The 19,800-nt window shown below is 44.2% G+C and overlaps 1 protein-coding gene across 1 annotated transcript in view; it reads left to right on the top strand.

Annotated features, from left to right (window-relative positions):
- Window positions 1-19,800, top strand: part of CNTN4 (contactin 4) — a 185,757-nt gene that overhangs the window by 75,718 nt on the left and 90,239 nt on the right. Inside the window, exons 3-4 of the mRNA XM_027700805.1 lie at window positions 5,216-5,342; window positions 6,517-6,692. Coding sequence (XP_027556606.1) covers window positions 5,216-5,342; window positions 6,517-6,692 — 303 coding nt within the window. The remainder of the gene's footprint in view (window positions 1-5,215; window positions 5,343-6,516; window positions 6,693-19,800) is intronic.

Raw genomic sequence — 19,800 nt, forward strand, 5'->3', positions numbered from 1 at the left:
TGAGCAAGCCAAGCTGGAGCCTGACCTGCCCTTGGCACTTCGCTGTTCACTCTGGTGTGGCAGAACATGGGCAGAGGCAGCTGCAGGGCTCACCAGTGAACCCTGGGCTTCCCTCAGAGGTCAGAACACACTGTGGTGGGGCGGATGTGCTTAACCCTGCCTTTAATTCCGACGGCGCCAGATCCTCGGGTCACTCGTAAATAGTCAGAGCACTGCTGTCTCCATTTCAAATGCTGGAGCCCTTCCACGCCTGCATTTACGAGAGGGAAGATTTATTTCTTCCTGTCTCCTGGATTTTTGTGGCTGCCTTACGGTCTCTGAGGAATATCTGACACTGCTTTTGAACTCGGGGATCAGACTCTTGCCTATCAGCTGTCACCTGCCAGGCCTGGCTTTCCACTCCAGCTGCACTTGTACTTGGTACAGCAGCGAGCTGGGACATGAAAGGATGTCAGAAAAGAGAGATCATAGCAGGAGGAGTGAGATAACAGCAGGAGGAGCTGTCTGGCTCATGGTCCACGTTGGAGACCTGCAGGTGCTGCAAAACAAGCCCAGTCTTGCATCATGGGGTCAGGAGAGAGGTGGTGGCTCTTCTCCCCATCCAGCTTCTCAACCCAGTAGCAATGCTCAGGGAGTGTCTCAGACAAGAGCTCTGGGAGGGTGTTTTTGCTGCCAGGATTCAGATTATTGCAGTGGAATATGCTGTGGTGGGGTGATGATGATGGAGGGAAAGAGCCTCACCATTTGTTTCAGTTTTGCTCCTGATGAAAGTATCTGCTCATAGTTGTTGTTTGGTTCTCTTTATTGACCTTGATGGGTTTTCTTTTCTAAGCATATGGGTCAGCCCTGATGCAGTGGTGGGGAGGAGTGACTGGGGGAGGAAGGCTGGTGGCTGGTCCCCAAAGATACAGGAGCTACGAGACCCTTCCCTTCAAAATAGAGAACTTTTTAAATCTCCTTTTTTTTTTTGTCTGTAATACAATTTTTTTTCTTTGAGTGGGAAGCACCTTTATTGGGTCTTGTTCACTGAGAAGTCTGTGGAATTATTTGCAGTAGAAATATGTGGTGCAAACATTTCTGTCTCTTAATTTCGAGGCCATTAGCACCGTTTGGGTGTGCAGCTGATGTTACAGAAGTGATAGGCAAAAAAATAGGGAGTGAGCATCCAATTTAGTCTTTCCCTGCTCAGGAGGACGTAATGCAGCTGCTAACCTTGAAGGGCAGGCTGTTGTGGTAATCAGCAGTGCCCTTGAGCTGTCCTATCCATCCCACTTCCCACTTTTCTGAAGAGTTGCTCTTCCCAAGGTGCAGTTTTGTCTTGAAGAAATACCGACTTGTAGCACTGTATGAAAACACAGCAGCACACGCAGCAGAGAGCAATTCCCTGGGCAGCAAACAAGGAAAGGATTTTTCTCATTTCCACTGGATATACTCCAAGAATTCTCTCCTCAGTTTAGTTATTATCTTTCCCTACGGTGTGGAATATTCAATTAAACTTCCTCTCAAATTGGCCATAACTTTCAATGAAAATTAAAGCAGTTCTATTTAGGTAACAGGATCTGTCACCAGGCTTAATGTTCAGAGAGAATAGGAATGGTTTCACCTCTTTCATGTGAATTAACCTCAGCTGACATTCTTCACGTTTCAATTCCTCAAAAGCACAGGAAGATGACAAGCATTTAGCATCCAACTGGATGTGCTGGCTCTCAGGTTTGGGGTACTGGAGGGACACTCTTCATTTGGAATGCCTTTAAATTAATCTGGCATTTTTTAATAGATTTTTGTGATTCACTAGGGGGAAAATTATATATCTAGCAGAAGCTTGGATAGCAGAATGTTCTTCTAAATGATCTATCACGTTCTGTCCGACACCATATGGGCACACACCTCCTTCTGTGTTTAAAATGTTTCTTTTATAAGAAAGTCAACTGAAATTTCCTAGATCCTGCATCTTGCTGGAAGAAATACACTTCTCTCAAAGGAGGCACACCCAGAATAGGAGCACCTTTGTTTTGCCTAAAGTGGAGGAGAAAATGCTTTTTTGGTGTGTAGGTTGTCTTAAGCTGAGGGTGTTTCATGTTCATTCCGAAGTAACTTGCTCTGTTTGATAAAAGGACCAAAAGAGAGCCTATTAAACACAACCTGATGAGAAGAGCAAGGGAAAAGCCCTCTAAGCTCAGGAAACAGCCTCCTCCTGGCATTGCTGGGCTTCTGTAGATTGAGCCACTCGTGGGGTCCTTCAGTGATAAGCCAAAAATGTGATATCATCTCTCTTTGACTGCAAGTCCTGGACATTATTGCATAGAAATAAAGTTACCAGTTTTAATTTAAAAGAAAAGAGAAAAAAAAAGGTGTAAAATTCACATTTCAGAGCTGTCCAAATAGCAAAACTTTGCTCCCACAAAACCAGAGGCTTCAGTAGAGCAAATGCCTTTGCCTGGGCTGACACTGAGCAGCTGAGTAACATAACTTAGTCAAAAATGGGCTTTTTATGGTACAGGCACTTCTAGTTTTCTGTCTGTAAGAATCTAGATGGCAGTTTGTTTTATTTATTAGTGGCTCTTTAGTGATCCGTGAACCAAATCCTCCTCTCCTGTAAGGTTCTGTGGCTCAGCTCTTATCACACAGTGGTAGGATCTGGGCTGCAGGGATTTCAATCACACATTAAACTGTAGCAAAGGGACTCTACAGGCTGAAGATTAAATAGTTTGGACTTGCTTATCTTGGTTATACACAGGCAGCAATAAGAGAAAGAAGAAAGGCACTCAAAAATCATTTTATCTACCCAGTGTTGCAAGGTTTTTCCTCCTCTTCTGTTCCCCTGATGTGCTGGCAGCTGCTTTCAGAGGTTCTCCTGCCTCACCCAACACTGTTTGCTTGAAAGTCCCACCAGGGTTTTGCTTCTTGCTGGCTAAAAGGAAGGGAAACCATTTTTTTTTTGCCATATAAAAGCTGAATATTAACCAGTGTCAGCAGCAGGTGGAATATTTGGAAGTGGTTTCATTTGTTTTTTTAATGAGTTTCTTTTTTAGCAAACTGAGTGATTTAGTAGACAAATTAAGTTATTCAGTGTTTTCACCTATTTGTGACTGTTTCTACCTTCATAGTTCTCTGCCTTTAGTCTCTGTTTTCGAAATTGTAATACAGTACCCAGACTTAATATTTTTTCTTAGGGTGAATGAGACTGTTTAGGGAGTGAAGCAGCCCTGGGTCTCAGAAACAAGTCCAGACACCACAATCTAGCCCTGTTTGCTTTATGGTTATTATTATCCTTTTCCACCAGCAACAGCAAGTTGCACACAGGTATAATTTAAAGCTAGAGAGGATGTGAAATGTGTTTTGAATAATAGATGAGTTTCAGTCAGATATCATTAACATATAATTAAGAATAGAGATAAATACAAGTGGTGTGACTGGATGCTTAGTGTGCTCTCTTTTGTGGTGGGGCCTGAGGGAGGAGACGTGGGGGAGAAGCTGCTCCTTTTTAATCTTCCTGGCAGAGTCTCTCTGAAATGCTTCTGTGGAGAGACAGAATTTGCTCCCTGGAGTAAAGAGCTATTGTTCTGTCCCTGGTAAATCCAGCTGATTTCCCAGTGTCGGGGGATGTGAGGGCTGTTCCCATTCATTCTCACCCTCCTCCCATCGGGAAGATCCATTGTCTTCTGTTCATTCCTTTTTCTTTTTTTATTTGTTGTGCAGCCCACCCTCTTTATATTTTATTTGTTCCTTTTCCTCTGACCTCCCATACCCCCAAATTTCTCGTGTGTCCATCAAGATGGACTTCTGGCTGCCTGACTAAAGGGAAGTCCGTGCTCACATCCCTGCAAGTCCTGCCCTTGGCAGCAAGGGACCTGCAGGCACCCCATGGCCCACACAATTACCCTTTCTCTGCTGTAAAGATAGGGCAGAAACAGATTGGAAAATGTTCCAAAAATGTTAAGTCAAGGTTCCTTTCATTCAACTAAAAGACTTTCTGGCTGTGAGGAGTTTTGCTGTGTCCTTACTTGCACTATACTTTGAGGAGGCAGCCAGACATCGCCACTGATGAGCAGAAAAGTCCCGGTGAAATCAGGATGGATGAATTTTTTCAGGGAAGAAAAGTTGGTTTCTTTTATATCCTGAACAGCTACTGTGAGGATAAAACTGTCTAATACAAACAGGATGGAGAGCAGTGAATTTATGTTGTAGCTTTTTGTGAGCATTTTGGGCAATATTGGCGTATTTTGTGAAATTCGGTGCTCACTGCAGAGCTGCACTTTGGGGATGATCCTGTGAGCAGCACTCACCCTTAACTCCCAGTTTGAGAAAGGATAAATTGTTAAGGTGAAAATGGAGAGTGGTTGAGGAGAGAGGAAGGAGTTAACAGCTCAAAAGATCAGAATGTGTTTTTAAAATAAAGAACTAAAGTCAGCACAAGGGAGGCTCCTGTGAGTAATCCCCAACCTCAGACTGTTGCATTGCTGTGAAATGACTCCTGAACCCTTTGAAGGTCGTGTCAGTTTGTTCTGCCAAAATATTTTCACTCTCCTACCTATATTTAGTGTGAGTTTTTAATACTCCAAAGTGCACAGACGTGTGATGTCCTTGTCAGTACCGGTCACACCAAACACTTGGGACCCTCATTGCCAGGGTGGTGCTGGGCTGGAACCAGGGAATTCCTGAGGAATCCCGGCACAGGGAGGGCAGAGAGGGTGTGAAAGGGTCCCCTCTGAGGGGCCGGGGCTCAGTTACACCTGTGAGTGCAAAAAGGTTTCAATCAGGGATGGCAAAAACAGCGAGGGGACTCCCTGGGGGCTGGACCTGCTGGGGACCCTCCAGCTCACATTACTGTGTGACTGTATTTGATAATGTGGCCTTTTAGTTTATGAGAAAAATATTTCCATTTTTCAAGGTGAATTAAGCATTCTGACTTACACTGAGCTTTGCTGTGACAACAGGATCGTGGCTCTTCCCACTCATTTGAACTTTGGGTGAAGTTTCATTCTCCTCTCTATTTAATGCACAGACATTTGCATGAATGTTGACTCCGTGTGAGATTCGATGGCTTTGTGAAAAAAAAATAAATCTGGCGTTATAAACAAAATAAAGCGTCATCAGATCTTTTCCAAGGGGAATGATACACGGCCTCTTGCTGCTAAAACACTATTTCATGTTTCAAGAGTGGGAACATGGAGATTCCATCAATTACCTGTCCCATTTTCCCTGTTTCATGCAGATGACAACACACTGCACGGGCCGGTTTTCCTTCAGGAACCCAACAGCCTGATCTTCCCTTTGGATTCAGAGGAAAAGGAAGTGGAGCTGAGCTGTGAAGTGAAAGGAAATCCCAGACCGACCATTGGGTTTGTTGAATTTAGCTGTTTCTTAGCATTAACTGAATTTAACTGTTCTTTGGCACCATCCCTGTGCTGCAGCAGCATCGCCCAAGGGCCTTTCTCCTGCCTGGATCACTCAGGGATGCCCCTGGAGCCTGGAAACACTCTCAGGCACGTGGTGGCATTGTTGAGGTGTCCTGTGCAGGGCCAGGTTTTGATGGTCCTTGTGGGTCCCTTCCAACTCTGGATATTCCATGATTCAGGAGCATTAGAAACAGAGGAAACGCACATCAGGAAATCACCACACGTTGCAGCTCAATTGCAAAATTTGGACAGGAGCTCAACAAGGTTATGAAGGGGCAATAAACAGTCTTGGCTTTCAGATTAACCATCCTTTTGCCTAAACAGGGGCAGAGCTCTCAGTTCTTTTCAGCTTTAGTAACTGCTCTGGGATCCTTGGAGGAAGATGCTGCCCTGCTCCGGTGCTGCTGCTGCTGGAGATCACTGAGGCTGCTGCTTCCTCTCCTTTAGTGCCTCTCTCACTTTGCTCACCCAAGTAAATGCCACTCTGAAACCACTTAGAGCCACCAGGGCTCAGCCACTGGGCTCTTTTCTGGCACAATGCAATAAACTCTGTTGATTCACTGTTGCAAACACATTCAAATAGTTTCTCTGCCCATTCTGGTGGTGGAGGGGCAGCACCTCCGTCGAGGGCTGGTGGGGGTGAGGCAGCTCTAACTGGGGCAGCGTGGTGCTGGAGTTGCTCAGTGCCCCAGTTTGTGACAACAGCTGCTGTGAGTGAATTTAAATTGAAATTGAAATTTAAAAACAAACAGCCAGCAAGTCGGGAGAGGGGGGGAAAAAAAAAGCCCTCAGTGGACCTGAGTGGTTTAGAGATCCTGTTCCAGGGACTTCCCCTTGCAAAATGATTAATTCCAAAGAGCAGCAGCACGAGCAACTACAGAAGCATTAATCATTTCAGAGACTGAAATATATGTCAAGGATATTGCTCTTTCAGTTAAATACTGGAATATTTCAATACTGTGCAGGAAATTTGCATTTTTGTGCCTTTTTTTTTTGTTTTTAATAAGTAGTCAAAGACGTTCTAAATCTCTCTTTATTTACTTCCTGCTGTAGTTTGAAATACCCAAGAGCCTCCATTAATATCAGCAGAATGTAACTTTGGCATTTTGTGCTCTAGGTGGAAGTTAAATGGGAGCAGCATTGACGTGGGGATGGATTTCCACTACAGGCTGGTGAAAGGCAACCTGCTGATCAATAATCCCAATAAAACCCAGGATACTGGAACATACCAGTGTGTAGCAACAAACCCCTTCGGAACCATTGTCAGCAGAGAAGCAAAACTCCAGTTTGCCTGTAAGTAAGAAGGCAGCCTCTGTTCCCTCAGCATGCAGGAAAAACTGGGATATGTGTCTCCTTTCCAACCTTTCCTAACTGGTTATGGAGTGTCCTCGGAGCTGTTCGTGGAGCAGAGAAAGAGGGGAAATGTGAATAAGGAAGGCATGTCTTGGTTTGTCATTGTTTAGCTAAAACTATATGTAGTATACAGTAAAATATTTTTTGAGGAAGGGGCCATCTGGGAAAGGATCTGGTAAATGGGATCTCATCCCCGGGGTGTTTTATTTTCCTTGGAGAATTAAAGCTTCAAAATATTAGCAGGAGTAAGCTCTCCATAAGGAGTAAAGTCACAGTGACAGATGTCCTGTGTTTCTGTGGTACAAGTGCTCTCAGACATGGGTGGTATTTTGTAACTCTAGGTGTAAAAGGGAAAATGGGCTTCGTATTTATTTTGGGTTAAATCAGAGTTGCAGCTCCCTGTTGAAAGCTAAGGATGAGAAAAGGCACAGATCTTGCTGTGTATGAGCTTCATATGAACTTATGTAAAGCCATTTTGAGGGTAAAGTCTGTGAGAGTGGGCAAACAATGACGCAGGACCACGAGTCATCTTTTTTCTCATGTAGTTGTGAAGGTGAAGGCAGAGAATAAATACAGGGGCTTATTCATCTGTCATCTCTGATTTCTCTGTGCTGTTGTCCTGGGAGGGGTGTACACAGCAGAACAGTAATTACAGCAGGAGCTGCTCTGGAATATCCTTGGAGGAGCGTGCAGGAGTTCAAGGCAGACCCTTCCCAGACACAAAGCTCTCAGTAATGGAGAGCTTTCAGCAGAGCTTTAATGAAAGGTGCTTTTGACTGACTGGTAAGAGAAGTTGATGCGCTCCAGCTACAAAAATGAGAAGATAAAAATGCCAATAAACCCCAGGTTCACACTCTGTAGAGAGATGATTTGTAATGAGAAATAATACAGAGGGGAAAGTCAAGTCCTCTGTCTCCCTGTGTAGTTTACAATATATTATCCTCTTGCTTATGACCTGCTCGAGGTTTTTCCATGACTGAAGGTGCCTCTTCACCGTGGATGGGTAATAAACAGCTTCCTCAGGCCCCTTCTCATCACTCCACATTTCAGCATGTCAAGGTGGTTGCTTATAAACCCCCCATCGTGCTGCTGCTCTGGACACACGTGTCCTGCAGAGGCTCTGCCTTAGGAGCCGTGGGCATCACCAGCTCCCAGGGGAGCCTGGGGAGCAGCACCCTCAGGGCAAAGCCCTTCAGCACCCCCTGGCAGGGTCAGATGTTTGCTGAATCCAACCACTGAAGGACAAACCAGGTGCCAGCTTGGAGCTCCTCAAAGGCAGGTCCTAGGCTTCAAAATTCGGGATATGAGACTAGAGGGGAGGATTCTCCCAGTCCCACAGAGGGTGGGGAGGCCCTGGCACAGGTTGCCCAGAGAAGCTGTGGCTGCCCCTGGATCCCTGGAAGTGTCCAAGGCCAGGTTGGACAGGGTTTGGAGCAACCTGGGCTAGTGGAAGGTGTCCCTGCCCATGGCAGGGGGTGGCACTGGGTGGGCTTTAAGGTCCCTTCCAACCCAGACCATTCTGTGATTCCATGATTCCCGTGATTCCATGATTCCTGTGATTCCATGATTCCCATAATTCCATGATTCCTGTTGCTGACAAGTGCAGTAGCCACGGACCACTTGAGTGGAAACACATCTTCTTCTGACATATCTGGTTTGACTGACTCCTAGTTAAGAAGACTGAACCCAAAAGGTTGTTCTTTTCCGGTTAAAGTAATGGATAAATGGATAAATTTTTGATCCCTAAATTTTACTTCAGGTTGATAAAACAGTGTCATCAGATTAGAAATATTTGGATTAAAGAAATAAAAATTAGGGTTTTCTCAAGGTGGGCTCTGTGCTTTGCTAAAACAGTAAGTCTTTTTGTCTTCTCTAATCAAAGGGATTGCAACCAGAATTAACTGGATTATGAAATACAGAGTGATTTAAGTTTATTACAAAAGCTCTGCCTCTAAGCAAAAATAAAATTGGGCATCTGAAGCTTCACCCTTCGTCTGAGCAATCCCTCATTTTCCATCCTACTGTGTGGGTTTTGTTTTATCTCCTTTTCATTTCTGAGGAAAATTAATGTTGGGTCTGTTGAGACTGATGGCTGGAAGGTTGAGCTTGTTTTTTTTCCCCTCCTCCTAAGAGTTAAATTGTGAATCTTGGGGCATCAGTGATATATGTTCCTTCTTCAAGGGCTGTGTTATTCTTCTGTAGCCTTTTCAGTGCAGATTAAACTGCTGTTGAGCTATTCAGCCTCCTGTGGAGGTCAGGGAGGGTCAGCAATTTAATCCTTGAAATATGTATTTAGGTTACAAACTCATTATGATAAAAGTCCTAATATTTTTCCCCCAATACTTGCTTTGTGATGTGTCATTTACATTTCAAATTTGTCCTTTTCTCTTCTTTTTCCTTCTCCCCCTTTTTCTTTCCCCCTTTTTTCCTCCCCTTTTTTTTCCTGCTCCCTTTTTTCTCCCCCTCTTTCCCCCCCACTCTTTTTCTCTCCCCCTTTTTCTCTCCCCTCTTTTTTTTTTTTTCCAATGCTGCTTGTCTCTGAAATGGAACATATTTTCAAAAGTGAGGAATCTGCTGTGCCACAGTAACAGAACATGGATTAATGATACCCTAAGCCCTGTGCTTACAGCAACACAGGCTTTCAGAAAATAAAGCTTTAAACTCTTGAGTATGGATCTAATAATGGCTTTTCCAAAATGATATATGAAAACACAGCTGAACAAGATTAAATTATGTGCTTTTTATTTTAGGGGTTGGGGCTTAGCTTGACAATTTTATTCACTGTGCCGTAGTTTCTGTTTGGAAATAACACTGGAATCAATAAGGAGTTATGGCTGGGAAGGAGCGCGGCTCTGACGCGGCACTTTGGAGATGAACCCACCCCTTCAGACATATGATTAAAGTTGTTTACCATGGCCTGGGTCCTGCTTCCGTTTAGGATGAAGATAAAACTCGTATTGATTTTTAGTGGCACCAGAGTTGGCCCAAACCCCTGGGAAAGTGCTGAGTTTGAGGGTTGTTCTGCCTGCTCAGCTCCCGCTCCCCTTGGCAGGGCTGGGCTGGGGGCAGGAGGGCTCAGGACGGGCAGGGTGAGCTGTTGGAGGGTGTCCTTGCCAAATTGTTTCTGCTGGCTCTGAAATGATGTGCAGAGGGGAACATCCTGGCCTGGATCAGGAACAGTGTGGCCAACAGGTCTAAGGAAGTGATTCTGCCCCTAGACTCAGCACTGGTGAGGCCACCCCTGGAGTGCTGTGTCCAGTTCTGGGCCCTCAGCTCAGGAAGGACATTGAGGTCCTGGAGCAGGTCCAGAGGAGAGCAACGAGGCTGGGGAAGGGACTGGAGCACAAGTGCTGTGAGGAGAGGCTGAGGGAGCTGGGGCTGTTCAGCCTGGAGAAGAGGAGGCTCAGGGGAGACCTCCTCACTCTCTGCAACTCCCTGACAGGAGGGGGGAGCCAGGTGGGGGTTGGTCTCTTTTCCCAGGCAACTCTCAGCAAGACAAGAGGGCTCAGGGTCTTCAGCTGTGCCAGGGGAGGTTTAGGTTGGATATTAGAAAGAATTTCTTTCCAGAGAAGGTGATCACCCCAGTACCCCCCACCCCAGGGGTCTCCAGACTGTGTCTGCTCCCTCCCCACTTCTTCTGGTGGCAGATAATGCATCCTGAAGGTGGGGCTTAGCCTCTGCTGTGCTCTCCCAACAGATGGACCCCCATCTTCTCCCATGGAGCCATCCCTAACACTCACAGATTAAACATGCTTTCCCTGCTGTGATAACTAGACTCAATTTGGCCTTAAACTCCTCAGCGGGATTTGCCGTTTAACCTGCAAATTCCCAGAGATGGTGCTACCTGCAGGAATGCTGGTTTAAAACAAACCCTCTGGAGAGTGGCTGAGTGGCTGTGTGGTGGTTGTTGCCTTTCTCATCAGCACTGGTGTTTGTCTCATGCTGTTGATTTTGAAATGGGCACCAAAGAGGAAAATCGAGTTTGAATCGGTGCCGGTTTTCAGTCGTACCATTGTTTTGCCCCCTGTTGTTACAAAAACTGCCTGAAAGTGTGATGTCTGTGAAACAGGAGCTGTTAGAGAAATGGGATCTGCTTTTTAGGGGTTTTTAGCATTTTGCACACTGTGGGACCCCACACTGGGGGGACTCCTGGTGTCCTTCCCTCTGCTCTCCCTTGACAGGCTCCTCCGAAATCGCTGCTTGTCCAACCCACGGCAATTCTCTGTGAAGGAGTTTCATTTGACTCTGTGACAGGTCCATGCTAATGCTAGGAATGTTTTCTGCAGTTGGCCAAAATGATATTGAGATGTCCAGGGGGCTGAGGTACCAATTTTTAGAACATAAATGAGGTCCCAGCAGAGAGGGGAATAATGGAGGTGAAGGGAGGTGTCCTCCAAGGATGCTGGAGCAGGAGTGAAGCATCACCATGCTGCCCCTGCAAAATTTAGTAAAAGGGGCCCATGAATCTGCCTGAAATCATTTAATTTTCTTAACATGGCCCAATTTCCCCTACACAGCACAAAATCTCTTTTTTTTTCCCCATTGAATTCTTTTGGAGCCTCTGCACATCCAGGCCAGCCGGAGGTTTTGTCGTGTTGCCCAGGAGTGGCTTCGTGGCAGCAACATGGAACTCTGCAAATAAACATTATTTTGGAGCTTGAATGTTTAATTCTGCCAGTGCAGAGTCCTCATCTTTCCCAGGCTTCCCCATTCCCACTGGGATGTGCCAGCCATCCCTGATTCCTCCATAAGCAGTCGGGGTACGACCTGTTCGTGGTGTCCCCAGTTCTGCCACAATATGTTAAAATTGTCTAGGCCATCAGATAAAATTTGGGGCTAATTATGACAAATTTGGCTCAAGAGTGCACACATGTAAATTCCCTGATTCCTCCTCCAGTGCCTTTTAAAGGAAAAATGCCATTTATATCAATAAATTCTATTTATTTTGCTGGTCTTTGCCAAAATCAGCCCCTCCAGCTGCTTGGCTCCCCAGGACTGGGGCTGGGTGTGAACTTAAGAAGGGACTAAGCACATTTATTTGCATTTTTCCACATGAACTCACTTCCCAGTGTTTCTCCTTTGCTGAAATCCTGCCTCAGCCCTGCTCAGTGCACTCAGCAGTGTCAGAGAACCAGCTCCCAACCTCTGCTCCTTCACCACAGTCTCCAGTGGGTGGAAAACTAGGCTAAGCCTCTTAAGTTCCTCTTTTTTCTCTTTCTTTTCCTGGTTTTTTTTTTTTTTTTGATGAATAGGGACTATGCAGCAGAGGATAGATCTATAACCTATTTTACTTTCATCTGGGATAGAAGGACCCTTAACTCAGAAGTGTAGGATTTACACCTGCCTTGCTTCCCCCCAGGGTTATAAATAAGCTGAATGTATTATTACCTAAAGCAGTGGCAGGGAATTTGTAAATAATCAGCGCCCCTTGTCCCAGAGCTGGTAATCTTGGGAGACTGCAATGTTATTTAGGGAGTGTATTTTGGTTTAGATCATGCAGGAATGGCTCTGGAGAGGGCAGGGATTGTTGCATGGGGAGGTGTCACAAGGCTGGGAGAGCTGCCACCAGAGAACTGAGAACCACAGGTCAGTCACAACCCCACAGTTTCTCTTCTAGTTTGTAAATTTAAGGACCAGCAAGGCACAGGCTTGACATTTTTTCCCCATATCCCTCCATATTTATTCATTTTGCTTTAATATGTAAAATAAAGTATATTCGGAATATTTTATTTTTGTATCTAAGGGCTGCATTTTAAAGAATTAAATGCAGATGTTTTTTTTTTTAAATGAACATTCAAACACCTTGTAAAAACTTATTTTGGAGTAGCATCTGAAGAGCTGTAAGCAAGTGTTTTCATGGCATATCCTCATCGATTTTCCTGGTCTTCTGTGTCCAGTGGATAGAGAACAGGACAAGAAATCAGGGGGTCTGTGTTATTTGCTCAGTTATTAGGATGCTTCTTGCAACACCTCCCTTTTTGCCTCTAAATCTCCTGGTCTGTCAAATGAAATAATGCTGTTTCCCTACTTGAGGAAATAATTATTATCCTTAGGATGATCATTAGTGATTCCACAGCAATGCAAATCAGTATTGGCTATAAATTTATGGAAAACAGCAGTTACAGGACCCCTGATCAAATTCAGCTTATGCCCAAAAGCTGGAGGTGGACTCTGTAAGACATTTTCTGTTCCTGTTGATGGGATGCAAGGCCAGTGCAGAACCACTTTATTCTCGTGGCTGCTTTTTCTTTTTCTTTTTTTTTTATATTTTTCTTTCCTGTTTTTCTTGTGAAAAGCAAAAGCAGGAAGGGAGTCAGTGTTGGCACAAAGGATGGCAGAGCTTTAAACGTGTTTGTCCAAAGTTCTCCCATGTCACTTTTCCTGTCTGCAGCAAACGTGACTGACATTTCATTGTTCATTAGACATGAGAGATGAACAGAGTGACAAAATATCAACGCTCTGTGAGATGCTGCAGAGCATCATAATGTGCATTTCCAAAGGGAAGCTGAACCACCAGACACTCTCTGAGGAGCAGGTTCTCTGTGGGGTCTTTTTCATCTGGGCTTTGATCAAGTGAAGGGAAATTTTGCTTTGAAACTTGTGCCTGGGTTTGTGTCATGTTGCCCAGAGAAGCTGGGGCTGCCCCTGAATCCCTGGAAGTGTCCAAGGCCAGGATGGAGCAACCTGGGCTGGTGGAAGGTGTCCCTGCCCATGGCAGGGGGTAGAATGAGATGAGCTTAAAGTCCCTTCCAACCCAAACAGTTTTATGATTCTGTTTTACCTAATTTGGGGTGTAATTTGCATTCATTTCACTGCACACACTGTAAGAAGGTGCAGCAGAGCACGAGCCAGTGGGGAAGCTGTGAGGCATCTGCAATGTTAATGCTCAGACACGACATGAGAGAGCTGTGCAGCATCTCCTGGGCCAGCACAAGTTCTGCTCTCTGGCTATTGCAAAGTCATCTGTGCTGGAAGAAAAGTGTGTGAGTAACACTGGGGTTTTTTTTCGAGGAGAATATAAAAAACTTCTGAGAGTGAAATAACCCCATTCGAGTCAACCCAAGGGGAAACGTCTGCCCAGATTTTGTAGATTAAAGTAATAAAATTTTCAGAGTCCTCAGCATTTTGTCTCAGGCAGAGGAGCAGCTTCAAAACAAATGTTTGAAATATTTCCTGTAGAAAAAAAAAAAGGCAGAGAGGCAGCTTCTATGAAATGGGACATTAAGTCAGGGAGGATTTTTTTCTTTTTCGTTTTTTCTTTTTTTTTTTTTTTTTTTAATTTGGTAACATCCCAGAGAACAGTGGTGTGATTTTGGAAGAGGACAGTGGGTGCCTTGCAGGTATTGCTTTGAGCTCCTGTTTTCCTGTATGATTGGTGGCATGAAGGAAGGCAAAAAAGCACTGGGAGTGGCTGTTGTTGCCTGTTTGGAAGCAAGGATCAAATCCCAGTGAGGTGCTGAGCACGTGGTGTGGCAGGAGGAGCTGTCCTGGAGAGCACAAGCAGCTCCTGGTTGGTGTGGTGGGGGAAGGAGGGGGCTGTCCAAGCACAGAGCAAAGATCTGTGACACCCATGGCTGTCTGTTGGACAGTGGAATTGGTAACACTCAAGGAAAAACCTTTGGGATGCAAGGTGAAAGCCTGAGGAGGAATTTTAGCCATCTGGATAAACAAACCACTCTGTCTTTCATAGATGGTGGTCAGAAAGACTTGGGAAAATTAAAACTGTCCCAGCATGAGAACCCAGATGGAGGCATCCAGGTCCAAGATGGTACATAGGTCAGAGATGTGAGTGGCAAAGATGCACAGGCATTGCCTTGTTTAATCCCCACAGTAATAAAGCCCAAGGAAAAATATTTTCCAACAGGGAGGCAGGGTGGGGGAATGGCAAGGTGTTTACCTCTAAAACTCGTTTTTCCCCTTTTTTTTTCCCCTCAGTGAAGTAGAAATCCCGGTGAAATTTCTGTTCTAAAGGTCAAATTAGAAAGCTTTCATCCCCAGACTTGTAAACTATTTCTCAAATCAGTGACTCTCGAAATTATTCATTAGAACAGCAGCTCTTAAACTAAAATTCTATTAAGCTCTGGATCAGAGGGGGTTTATTCCGAAGCTCCCAGCCTGCTGTGCAGTCCTGACACAGCAGCAAGGACATGGGCTGAAGAACTTAATCTCTGTGTGTTGGGGAGAGGGATGACACAACCCCCTGCTTTTAAAAAGCCAGGTTTTATAGAGACAGTGTTTAGAGGTGTTGGAACCATAAATATCAGGAGGCAAATCTTGTTGAGTGTTGCTGTTGTGGGTGCCAGACACCAGTTTAGGAGCTTTCAGCCTTCCTCCCATGGACAGGCCATGATTTCTTCAAACCAGGGCCCTCTAATGTCTGGAATTGATTGAGATGCCCTGGAATCCCCTCTTCAAGACTTGTTTTATGGGCCAAATTAGCCCAGTTTATGGTCTAGAGCCAGTGAAGCCGTATTATTCCATGGGCAGCAATGCAAATGTCTCCTCTCTCCATCTGCTTGTGTGTTTTGTCCAGGATATGAAAGTGTGGTCTGTTATGTGTGGAGAGTTATGCAAATGTGATGAAAACAATTTGGAAGAGGACATACAAACTATCTCTGAGTAGAAGGTTCTTTATTCAGTCTGACCCAGGACGATTTGGCCAATCCTTCTGTCAGCTTTTTCAGGTCCCTGAGGTTTTCATTCCCAGCCTAATCAGATTCCCTTGAGATCAGTCAGGTGGTCTTTAATAAAAAGAATAATCCCATTGACTTCAATTCAAGGACTGGATATGACCTTAAATGTCACTCTGAATTTTAGATTGCTGGGATTATTTTAAAATTATAGCAGGGGTAGGAGAAGGCAAAACCCATTATGATCTGTAAATCTCTTTTAAGTCATGCTTGAAAATTGGCTTTGGGTGTCTTGGCTGTATGTGGGTACCAAAGGGCTTTGGGCATTTCACATATAGAAAAAGCTAATTACACCTTACCTAGATCATTATTTCCTATTGTATGGGTGCTTTAAACTTCATTTAATATGTATGATAAAAGTGGTTTTTTGTCCATTACAGAATACCCAAAATTGCCAGGATTGCCAGTAAGTGTGTTAGCTTTCTGATTTCTCAATTCTTAGATGATCACACTCATTTTTAACCATTCAGTTTTCTTGTATCCAAAGTACAGCCAAGTCTCAAGGGTGAAATACCGACCACAGCACCCCATAAAATACAAACAGGCTGAAAGAACTCCTGAAGTGCTGATCCAAGGATTTGTAAACCATCAGCTGAAGTGTGAGTGTCCCAACCAAAGGCTTATTTTTAGTACAGTTGGAATGGCACAGTATCCAGTTACTGCTAATTCCCAATAACTCCACACTTGGATGCACGGGGTGTCACCTGCCCTTTCCCTTCCTGTGCTGCTCCTGGATCTAAACTATGGGGTTCCTTTATCAAGGTTCATTGAATATCTCATTCTGTAGGAATAATGATCCATGGGAAGATACAGATAGACACAGAGACACAGGGTTTATGCTTTGGAGGCTCCTTGCTATTAACATCGACTCAGTAGAGTGATAGCACTGATGTGTTATCAAATTTGCTTTACAGGAGTCTCTAGGGAGAGACTTTTTAAGTAAAACATAGTGTAAAAGCCACTAACGTTTTCATTTCTCTAAGCCTGAATATTAGTCATGTTCTTATTTGGAAATTAAAATTCAGTGATGTATAAAGAAGTGATTGATGTGTGTGTGTATGTTTTTGTTGGAACGTAATAGAAGGAGAAATAGTTTCCTGTGAGTTGAACAAGAATAATAGGTGAGAATAACATTGACACTGCTTTTCTAATCGTTAGGAAAAAACCCTTTAAATGGAATGACAAAGGGCTCACTGTGGTGTGTGAGTTTTTGACAGGGTGTCATTCAAGGCAGTACAGCAGTGCTGTTTCTGCATGATACAGCCACAGAAATTGGCTTTCTAAAGGACATGCAGACACCTGTCACCACCAATTTGGATCATTTACTCCTCATCTAATTTTCTATCATATTTTTTGGTGGCTTTTAGCAGTTGTAAAACAGCCCTCTTGCAGAGAGGGGCCTCTCCTAATTTCAGAACCAGCATAATCACGAAGCCTTTCGGGTTCTGAAAACACACAGGGCTGAAAAAAAAATTAAAGCAAACCGTGAAAAACCCTCCTTGGGCAAACAAAAGGCAGCAAAACAGAGCTCAGCTTTCAGAAAAAAACAGGGATCTCTGTCAAATTCCCAATGCCCTGAGACTCACAGCCTCCTGAGGGAAGGGTCTGTGTTCCAGCTGGGTTTCCAGGGAACTCCGAGTTCAGCAGCTCAGTTATTTTGGTGTTGTGGCAAATAATGGGGACCAGGTGGGCTCGTGTCACTGCTCTGCTTGGGTACATGTCTCAGCAATGGAACAAGCAGTGGAGCCATGAGTGAGAAGGGATGTAAACAGAAAAAGCAGAGGGCAAATATTCCAGTGCCCCCAGCAGTGGGAGGGTGAGCTGGTGCCATCGTTCACTTGCTCATCCTTTGATGTCATCTGTGAAATATTTCTTTAAAACTTCAATTTCCAGGGCTTGCCAGTGGTCACTTAGAAAAAGAATTATCAACTTTCATAAAGGGCACACCCAACTAGGTCCTAACAAAGGATAAAAGGCCACAGCTCTTTTGTTTTGCTTATAATTGGGTCTTCTTTGCTATAAAAATTGTAGGCAAAACTTGGGGAAATTTTTCATTACTCCAGACAAAGCTGCATAATTGTTGCTGTGAAAAGCCATATGGTTTTGATTAGTTTCCAAATGCCATTTACTGAGACAAACTACCCAGTCTTGAGGGCCTTTGGATCGTTTCAGATTGCTTAAGCTTTTATTAAACCCCACTTGAGGTTTGGGAAGGAGGTCATTTAAAACAATCCCCTCCCCAAAGTGAAAAGCTGGTGGGTTGACAGCTGCTGCTGGCACCTCCTGGGCTTTGCAGTGGTTTTGGGGAATAAGCATCTGTGTCAAACTGGCATCACTCACTGGTACCTGCATAAGTTGTATCATAAACATTAAGCCAGAGTTTTAACAGAGGCTGCAGAAAAAAAATCTCATAATGCCAGAAAAAAATGTTCAAGTCCCTATTAAGGGCTGGGTGTTGGGGTGTGTATTGCACTCCAGTGCATTTTGGCACCAGATGTCAGGTTTTAGTGCAAATATTAGCTAATTAAGCCTCTTTTGAGAGACACAGCTGAAGTGCTTGTCCTTAGAGATGTGCAAACTTTGTCAGCGAGAACTGAAGTGACTTTCCCAAAGTCACGCAGCTGCTTTTAAACTCATCCAACTTAAATTAAATATTACACACAACTCCAGACTTATGTGGGGGTGTTCAGCTCGAGTTAGAATTGATACTGTGGGGAAGTTGTTTAAAAGGCATCTTTACCCAGTTGTTAAATAAGGTGTAACTGTTACTCACAGTAACCTGTGTTCCTGTTGCACCTCCCTGTTGTGTTCTCCTCTTTGCACTGAAATCATTACTAGTCATGTCCTTGTGTGATGCTGGAGTTACTGGAGCTTATACAATATTTTTCCATGTTCAGTGGAGTCATTGCTGTAGCTTTTCGTGCTCCCAATAAGCTTTGGCAGGACACTGACCTCTGGAATTGTGACTGTTAATATTTTCTTCCTCAGTGCTCCCCTTAACCTGGCGGTTTGTGAGTCTGTTGAGGGTTTTTTATTGGAAAATAAGAACCAAAAAAGTCATATCTTAATTCAGGGTCTTTGAGCTTGGGGACAAAGCAAAGTGGAACTTAATGCTGTCATTAGGGCAAGACACACACAGCCCAACCAGTCACACTGTCATTCAGTGCTGAGCATGAGTTTTTGTTCTTTTGCTGTTCCTTTAATTTTTTAATGTCAAAAGTGCTGAGAATAATTTCTTACCTGCTCCTGGGGCGGGGTGCAGAGGCACTAGACAGCTGTTTCCCTTGGAGGAAGATAACAAACATAGGGAATGAAGAATTAGAGTGGTGTTTCTGCATTACAGCCTCGTGGGGGTGGTTGTCAGCAAACAGGTTTAACTTTCGTTCGGGTCTCACCTGGCACAAAATTTCGGGGCAATATTCTGCACCCATTTGAGCACAATTTTGTAGGAAAGGCTTGGGAAAGCAGAGGAGAACCTCTCCAACCCACCCATCACTAATCCATACACTTCATAACTGTTCAACACTGACATTGTTCATGATTTCCTGGCAAAGATTGCGAGGTGGTGTCTAAATGAAGCTTCTTGCTAATAAAATCTTAATGATATTGGGTTTAGTTCCAGTTATTATTTGGGTGTTGAGAAAATAAATCTGCGGGTTTCGGGGTGCACAATCAGCCTAATGGCTTTGATGAGGCATCAGCCTTTCTTATAATTATCTTAATCTTGTTTTACTCAGAAGCACATCCAGGAGGCTTTTCAGAACTGACAGGGGCTCCCAAAGCTTGGTGGTTTGCACTGGGAGCAGTGGTGGTGGATGCTCTGCTTTATTTGCTGCCTCCAGTTGATTTTTGACCATTCTTCCAGCATTTCCTAGTTGTTCATCCAAGCAGAGATTCTTTTCCTGGTAGCAATGCTTTTCTTGTCTGTATTGATGTAAAAAATGTTTCCTAATACCATGTTTATTCCTCCAGGCATTATTTTGGCTTTAGGCTATTCCTCCTCCTGCTGCTGTTCTCAGAGAGGGTGGAATCCAGTCTTGTGTCTGTATGCAGTCAAAATATATTAAAATCTATGGACTGGCAGGTGGTCAGAGAAATGCTTTAGTGGTTCCTGTAAACAGCAAAAAAAAAAAAAATCCTGTCAAACTGATAGAATTTAGGAATGAAAAATTATATCTCTCTATTTTCATTAATAATGGGTTTCCTTCTGTTTTCCTTCTGTCCTAGGCCAAAAACAGACAGAAGGACAAAGAAAATCACAAAGCAAAGTTAGGGATTCAGACTATGACCTGAGAGTGGGAAACTGCAGGGTTTGGAATAATTTCTTTTAACAAAGAAGTCATTCAGTGTAGAAGGCT

This window comes from Neopelma chrysocephalum, unplaced genomic scaffold (assembly GCF_003984885.1).
Source record: "Neopelma chrysocephalum unplaced genomic scaffold, ASM398488v2 Primary Assembly neopelma1_147, whole genome shotgun sequence".
Classification (NCBI taxonomy): Eukaryota; Metazoa; Chordata; class Aves; order Passeriformes; family Pipridae; genus Neopelma; species Neopelma chrysocephalum.